Raw genomic sequence first — 8,202 nt, 5'->3', positions numbered from 1 at the left:
AATGGATCCTCTGCAGTGAATGGGTGCCGTCAGAATGAGAGTTCAAACAGCTGATAAAAACATCACAATAATCCACAAATACTCCACATGATCCAGTCCATCAATTAATGTCTTGTGAAGTGAAAAAGCTGTCTTTATAATAAACAAATCCATCAAGACATTTTTATCTACAAACTTCTGGCTAAAATAAGTCCTCTATCCATATTATTGCTTTCTCCAGTAAAAAAGTTGTCTTGTCTGAATTAGGGGAGAAATATGCACACATCAAACTCTGTTTCAAGCACTGTTTGAAAACAGTTCTAAACAAATATGATGGTGGATTTTGATGTGAGAGTACAACAGGGGAATGTACTTCTTTACTATAAGAAGCATTATTATGGATTGTGGATTTGGCCTGAGGGTACATTTTCAACAAATTTTCTTTAAGATAATAATTTTGATGTTATGGCTGGTAACAGATAAATGTCCAATATTAAAAATCCAATACTGTTTTGTTTTAATAAATAAATACTAAAAACTGAAATCAATCATTTTAAATGCTACAAGTGAATTTAGGCATCACAAAATTATAATGCACAGCATAAAAAATAGATATTAATTTTCTGATTTGCTAAAGATATAATTTAAACATTTTATAAAATTAGTAATACCGCTAGATGACAGCAAGGACAATCTAAATGTAAAAACAAATGCACATTTAAATATTTAATATTTACCAAAAAAAAAAAAAACTCAGTCGATAACCATAACTTAATCAATAATTTAATAATTAATTTAGTACTGAACAATGTTGTTTGCTGTCGATTCCCAGGGAATGCATAAGCTGATATTAAAAGCATGAAGTGTCTGCAAAATGGGCAAACCCACTGCCACAAAACACATTTTATTACAGCCTGAAGTGTTTACAGTACAAACTGATTGTTACAGGCCTGTAGCCACCCTTGTCAGATTATCTTCCTCTCACACTCCTTTAGACTAAAGCAGCAAAATCAGTCACACATCAACTGGAGCTGAGACTATAAATGCTTGTATTATATGGTACACATGCAGGCACACAACAGAGATGCTTTTAAACCATCCTTGTGGCTTTCAGCAAAAAGCGGATTACAGAACGATGAGCAGAAGCATCTTGTAAATTCACTGTGGGCTTGAAATACAAGCGCTTTTAGGAAGCATCTGTGGTTTGTGCATCCAAGTGTGAACCTGCACCTTCTCTGTTATATTTATTTTTTCGTTGTCCGGGCAAGCTCGAAGGGAACAAATACTCCATGTCCAGAAGATCTGTCATCATCTCCCATTGCTAAACAACACCTGTTTCAGAAAGCTTTTAATACTTGCGTTCATTCACATGGCTGCATTCTGTGGCGGGGATGGAGGGCCAGGAGCCATAAACAGCCTCTTTCTCACTCAGTTGCAATTGTTGCTGTGAAGAATTAATGTGAGGAATTCTAATTGGAAATTGGAGAGTGGCTCTGGGCAGTTTTCACCCGGCTGGGACGAGAATAGCATGGGCTCCGAGAGACAGGTGAAGTACATTCCCTGGATGCACTTAGAGGTTAGAGATCACCCTAAATATGCAGGTCAGAGACCTCTGAAGAGTTCCTGCAATTTTAGACAGTGTTAGTGTAAAATAAGCCAAAATAAGGATAAAAATATAATCTCTTGTGGGTTTGGCTGCCATTTTGTGAATATGCTGTAATGTTACATATTAATTTCAAAACGTCTGGATTCCCTCATCTGTTTGCTCGGCACGTCCCTCCCTTGACCTTTTCGCACAAAAATACACAGTTAAAGCTCAATAGTACTTCTTTTAAGACTGTTATAAGAACATTTGCACGCCTGGAGTCAGTGAAGTGCAAATTGGAGTCTGTCTGCAGAGGGTTTAAGTGTTGTGGTTTTCTAATGGAGTCAGGGGAACAGCTACAGCGGCAGAGGAAAGGTTTTTCTCCCCTGTTATTCTACCTGGCAATGTCATTTGTCATTTACTGTAACCTAATGAAGCCTGTTTGACTCTAATGAGTTTTGATTGTTGATGTGGAAAGTCAGGTGACCTTTTTCAAACACGTTTTTTTCTCTTGGACATTATGGAATAAATTCCCCTTCTGAATTATTCATTGGACTTTTTTTTTTTTTTTTTTTTTTTTTTTTTTTTTGTGGTTTAAAATAAATATGTGTATACATTTTGTATTACATTTTTATTTCAATATAAGAACAGAAAATACTGTATAATCACTAATATATAGGATTATATTTATATATTACATTTTATAATATATAAAATATATTCGTAAAATATTAAATACTTTCAGAGAAATGCCAAGAATATAGATAGACAGATATATAAAACGTATGAATAAAATATATACAAATGTATATCAAACCACAAATATAGTATAGAGAGAAAAGAAGAAAAGAGAAAGAAAAAACAAAACAAAAAAACAAGAACAAGAAAATTACATTTTCAGTTGATTGCAACCTCAAAGTAAGCTGTTGAGATGTTTCAACATTAAAATCATAACATCAAAATCATGTAAACTAATTTTTTTTTTTGCTTTATTAAAGAACAGCTTAGTTGTCAGACAGTGTGAAAAAGTTATAGGCAAGCAGAAAGACAGAGCATGAGTTTTGTCACCTCCATGTCCAGAACTCGTACACCTGCTGCACTGTGTCTTTCACAAGTCGACAGAGAGGGATTCACAGCTTTAATTTGTGTAAGCCAGGCTCTCTGCTGTGTGGAAAACCAATATGGTGTCAAAACAGCCAAGCCAGGATTGACTCTCTCTCCCTCCTTTTGCTAGATACAGCATTATGAGTCAGCTTATTTGGCCAATATAAGGCCTTTGTGTAGAGACAGGGGATGACACTAGACTCAGGGAAACAAGTCAACCTCATTTTAAGTGGTTTCAGCAGGGACGAGTTCAAAATAGAAGCTTTGTGAGTAAACAGGAGATGTGAGAAAGCCAGACCCATGCTAATAGGCTATAATAAGCAAGCAGGCAGTGGGAGAGGTGTAATGCAGGACTGGATTAATTGAGATCATTTGTCACGACAAGGTAGGAGTTTATACCCATTTCGTTTCATTCATTAGTATGCAAAGGACTGCTGGAAATGTTTACAAATTCAAGGTAAAACTATGATCTATTAAGCAATTTAACTTCAATTTAGTTAGGTCTGCTAATGTGATAATTTAGAGATGAAATTTCTAACTAAGAAAAGCGTTTTCACTGTTTTTTTTAATTTTGTATTATTATTTTATCCTGCTGTTGTTTTGTCTTCACTGCTACTTTCTAATGTGGTGTTTAAAGCTCAGTTGTTGTTTTTTTCTCTTTATTGAGCTGTTCACTATTCCTGAGGTTTATGAAGTGTTAAGGCTGTTTACCTATAATAATAAATTGAAGTGAAACATGATGCAATTTTTTTCTGACTTAGAAGCAAATTTTATCTTTGCATCTTTTATTTGTATCTTTTCCTTTAGAGGTGAGCAATAAATGAAAACTGTGTGTGATAATTATAAATGAAAGATTCGTGTGCTGTTAATCGTCTTTAGCAGATGCAGGAGACATTTAAGATTCACTGAACAAATAAATAAAATTAAATAAATAAATTACTGAGTACTTGTTGAAAGAACAAATCTCAATCTCAGACATCTCAATCCATCACATTGCCTTGATTTGAACTATTTCAGTGCAAAGCTATATATCCTAGTTGTAAGGTTATATTGCTATGCAATTTCACTCTTAATTCAGGCATGTATGTTCAGATCTTATTCCTGGTTCAGTGTGTATGCTGAATTTATTTATACGGAAGCCTGTTTCTGCCAAAATAAATAAATAAATGTTAATTACAAGTTTTTATCTCAAAATTCTGACTTATATATATATATATATATATATATATATATTAGTTTACATCTGAGAATTCTGAGTTTACATCTTGCTATTCTGTTTTTTTTTCTCCCACGTAATTGAGCAGTCCATTGTTCTGTTCTGTTCTGTTGAATGTCTGATGCCATTTGGCTCAGCTCTGTCCATTAAACTGAACATCTGTCCATGCTGGGCGGGTAATTCCTAATTTGTGTCAAGGCCTGTGCACCTGCACCCTGTGACATGAGGTTAAGCTGGACTGTAGTGAAAGTGCCCTGCACACCTGTCCTCTCACACCAGAGGGCTGGAGGGAAATAAGCGTGTTATTGTGTAGCTGTCACATGTCTCATCATTGGGGGCAAAAACAAAAGTGTTGCGTTTATAATTTTGTTCGGTGTATTTACCTAATGACTGTGCATACAATTTTTAGTCTTATACCCAAACAGGTCCAGAAACATTCTGCTGTCGTCCTTCATCAGAAATGGATGAAAAGCTGTTTTACAGCTTCAGCTGTGTCTGGATCAGTTGGTCTGTCTAAAGGCAGAGGATTAAAGAGATTGTTAGCACAAATCATCATAACACAGTCTCAATCCTTTTTCTTGTTTCTTCTCTGCTCTCTGGTTTTAGGCTTTTGGGAGTGACGTCTAAATGTATCTTCAACAATCACTGAGCCTAACATAGATACCAACCTGAAAACATTGGTTATGAGAACTGGCACTACAAAAGTCCCTAGGTAAGCAGCCCCTTGGTAAACTAAACTTAAAAAATAGTTATGGGGAGGCAACTAAGTTTGTCTTCTGATTCAATCATTTAACATCTTTAGCTCTTGAAAATGCTTCTTGTATATGTAGATTATTGCTTAGTACTACTTAGTACTGTTCCACTGTGATTATTTAAAAAGCATTTGGGTCAATGGCAAAATAATTTTTTTTGTCCATATCTATTAATGTATTTAAAGATACATCATTGCAAATCTCATAAATATAATGTTACAATGAATTAAAGTTAATTTAGATATTTTGGAGGAAATAAAGTCAGAAATGTCAAACTGTTGTGTCATAACTAGAATGAAAATAAAACTTTTAGTAGTTTAGCATAATCTTTTTTATTTATTTATTTTTTTTATATATTTAAAAAACTGCCTCTCTACCTATATACTTAAAAGTTAAAAAGATACTTTTTAACTAAGAAATCAGGAAGGGGGCCAACACTTTTTCACACCACTGTATATTAAAAAACTTAAAAAATCCACTCACATGTAGATTGTAAATTGAAACTTCTTGAAAATAACAAAACCATATGAACCATTTTCAAAACCATATGAAACCAATAAGAATTACATTTCTGGACCACAAAACCAGTCATAAGGGTCAATTTTTCGAAATTGAGATTTATACATCATCTGAAAGCTGAATAAATAAGCTTTACATTGATGCATAGTTTGTTAGGATAGGACAATATTTGGCCGAGACACAACTATTTGAAAATCTGGAATCTGAGGGTGCAAAAAAATCAAAATATTGAGAAAATCGCCTTTAAAGTTGTCCAAATGAAGTTCTTAGCAATGCATATTACTAATAAAAAATTAAGTTTTAATATATTTACAGTAGGAAATTTGCAAAATACCTTCATGAAACATGATTTTTGGCATAAAAGAAAAATCAGTAATTTTGACCCATACAATGTATTTTTGGCTATTGCCACAAATATACCCCAGTGACTTAAGACTGGTTTTGTGGTCCAGGGTCACATTTGATTTTTTAAAGATTTTTCCTCATATTTGACACATCATTGACCATATTCTTTTTGCAGGAAGGAGGTAAGATGTTCATGGATCTGTGTGGCCAGTGGGGCGCATGGACAGTCCTGCTGTTGTGGTGCGTAAACCTATCGGCTGCTGACCACACCTGCCCGCAGAAATGCACTTGTTACCATGACACTTTGGAGGTAAACTGCTCCTCAAGACACCTGACGGGTGTGCCTGAGGGGTTACCAAACAATGCCAAACGCTTAGATCTTTCAAGAAACCAGCTGAAAACACTGGCCAGGCGTCAGTTCTCCAGCCTGTCAAAGCTAGAGGACCTGGACCTGAGTGAGAACATAATCTCTATGATTGAGGTGGAAACATTTCAGGGGCTAAAGAACCTGCGATACTTGAGGATTAAGAACAACCGTCTCAAGATCATCCCGGTTGGGGTCTTCTCCGGCCTCTCCGATCTTCGATGTCTGGATATCAGCGAGAATGAGATCCTGGTTTTTCTGGATTACACATTCCAGGACATGATTAATTTACAGCAGCTTGATGCAGGAGAAAACGACCTGGTGTTTATCTCGCAACGGGCATTTGTTGGGCTTCAGGCGCTGAAGGAGTTGAACGTGGACCGCAGCAATTTGACCTCTGTCCCCACCGAGGCTCTGTCGCAACTTCAGAGCTTGACCAAGCTGCGCCTGCGCAAGCTGACCATAAGCGTGTTGCCCAACAACGCTTTTCGCCGACTGCACCAGCTGCGCACCTTGCAGATCCTCCACTGGCCTTATCTCGAGACGCTAAATAGCAACAGCTTGGTTGGTCTAAACCTTACCACCTTAATTTTAAGCAACTGCAACCTCAGCGGCGTACCTTATGCTGCGCTGCGTCCTCTCACCTACCTGCAGTACCTTGACTTGTCCTACAACCCCATCACCTCCATACAGGCCAACCTTCTTGGGGAGCTTCTGCGGCTCCAAGAGTTGCACCTGGTAGGTGGGAACCTGCTACGTATTGAGCCGGGTGCCTTCAGGGGTCTGGTCCACTTTCGTCTGCTCAATGTGTCCTCCAATCGTTTGTCCACATTGGAAGAAAGCATCTTCCACTCCGTAGGGAACTTGCAGACATTGAGGCTGGACCGAAACCCGTTGGCTTGCGACTGCAGGCTACTCTGGGTCATGCGACGTCGGCGACGGCTGGATTTCGATGGCCGCCAACCCACCTGTTCGCCTCTAAATCAGCACAAGAAGGCTTTTCCTGACTTTTCAGAGGCTGATCTCACGGTTATATTTACGTGCAGACAAGCGCAGATTCTGGACCGCCAGCAGCAGGATGCGAGTGTGGTGGAGGGCATGAGTGTACGGTTTGACTGCAAAGCAGACGGCTATCCGTCGCCTTCTATTACTTGGCTGTCAGCCCAGCAGACTGCACTTAGCTCTGTCGGGAGAGTACGAGTGCTTGCTAATGGGAGCTTGGAGGTGCGTTATACCCAAGTACAGGACAGTGGAACATATCTATGTACTGCATCTAATGCAGCAGGTAACGACAGCATCTCCGTGAGTCTGCAAGTGGAGGGACTTCCACAAAACCGCACAGCATCGTATTTCTCAGACGAGGGATGGATGGAAACTTCATTACCACCTTCTACCAACTCCTCCGCACGGGTGTCAAGTCCTTACCCGTTTGATGCTAAAACCCTCATCATTGCTACCACCATGGGATTTCTTTCTTTCCTCAGCTCTGTGGCGATCTGTTTTGTGTTTATGTTCTTCTGGAGTCAGAGCAAAGGTCAGATAAAACACACTGCCACTATAGACTTTGTGCCACGATCATCCATGGGTGGAGGTGGAGATGGTGGGGACACTGGGAGATTCACAATGAAGCTTATTTGAGCTGGAATAGAGAATTCATGGCCATGGTTACAATTAGTTGAGCCTTTAAAACTGTAGTAAATCTCAAAGTGGAGCAACTGCTCATACATAATGCAGATTGCCAACACAGCAAGGTACAAAGCCTTATGATAACATAACAAGTCTGAATGACAACAATGTAAATAGGTATAGTAACTCAACTTTAATAAATAATACTAATCTCATTCATGTTTTGCGAGCCTGATTGACATTAATGTAAGTAGGTAACTTAACTCTTTATAATAATAACATTTTAGCGGAGAAGGTAGCCACTATATCAAATCGGTAATAAAGTCTGTAATATTGCTGAGCAATGCCAAAGTCTGAAGACAAACAATCAACAAATACTCTTATAGTCCGATAGTAATAATTCATATTCAAAAATCAATAAATAAATGTAAAAAGAAAAGAAATAGTATTTATTTACTATTAACTAGTATTAATTGTAAATTCCATATAAAATAGTATTAAAAATGCAGTGCATAAAATATTATTAAACATGACATTTATTTACTATGAAATTATAGACACACACACACACACACATATATATATATATAATGTATGTATGTATAGTGTGTAAAGAAATTATTTGAATAATACTCCACTATTAAATAATTAAATAACAGTTGGATATTATTGTGGTGTGCCCTTGATTTGGTGTGTTATTGCTTGATTTTTT

At 37.3% G+C, this 8,202-nt stretch overlaps 1 protein-coding gene across 2 annotated transcripts in view; it reads left to right on the top strand.

The window, feature by feature from the left end:
• The window catches only part of LOC107663276 (leucine-rich repeat and immunoglobulin-like domain-containing nogo receptor-interacting protein 1), a 21,248-nt gene extending 13,336 nt beyond the window's left edge, over window positions 1-7,912 (top strand). Inside the window, exons 1-3 of one of the 2 annotated variants that reach the window (XM_016453461.1) lie at window positions 2,883-3,053; window positions 4,491-4,596; window positions 5,676-7,912. In XM_016453461.1, the coding sequence (XP_016308947.1) occupies window positions 5,688-7,502 (1,815 nt within the window). In that variant the 5' untranslated portion in view covers window positions 2,883-3,053; window positions 4,491-4,596; window positions 5,676-5,687 and the 3' untranslated portion in view covers window positions 7,503-7,912. Of the gene's footprint in view, window positions 1-2,882; window positions 3,054-4,490; window positions 4,597-5,675 lie in introns of those variants that run through there. The other variant, XM_016453457.1, reaches the window with a different exon arrangement.
• The last annotated feature ends 290 nt before the right edge of the window (window positions 7,913-8,202 follow it).

This window comes from Sinocyclocheilus anshuiensis, unplaced genomic scaffold, assembly GCF_001515605.1.
Source record: "Sinocyclocheilus anshuiensis isolate Anshui unplaced genomic scaffold, SAMN03320099.WGS_v1.1 scaffold3274, whole genome shotgun sequence".
Taxonomy (NCBI): domain Eukaryota; kingdom Metazoa; phylum Chordata; class Actinopteri; order Cypriniformes; family Cyprinidae; genus Sinocyclocheilus; species Sinocyclocheilus anshuiensis.
This window is presented reverse-complemented; position numbering and strand designations above follow the sequence as displayed.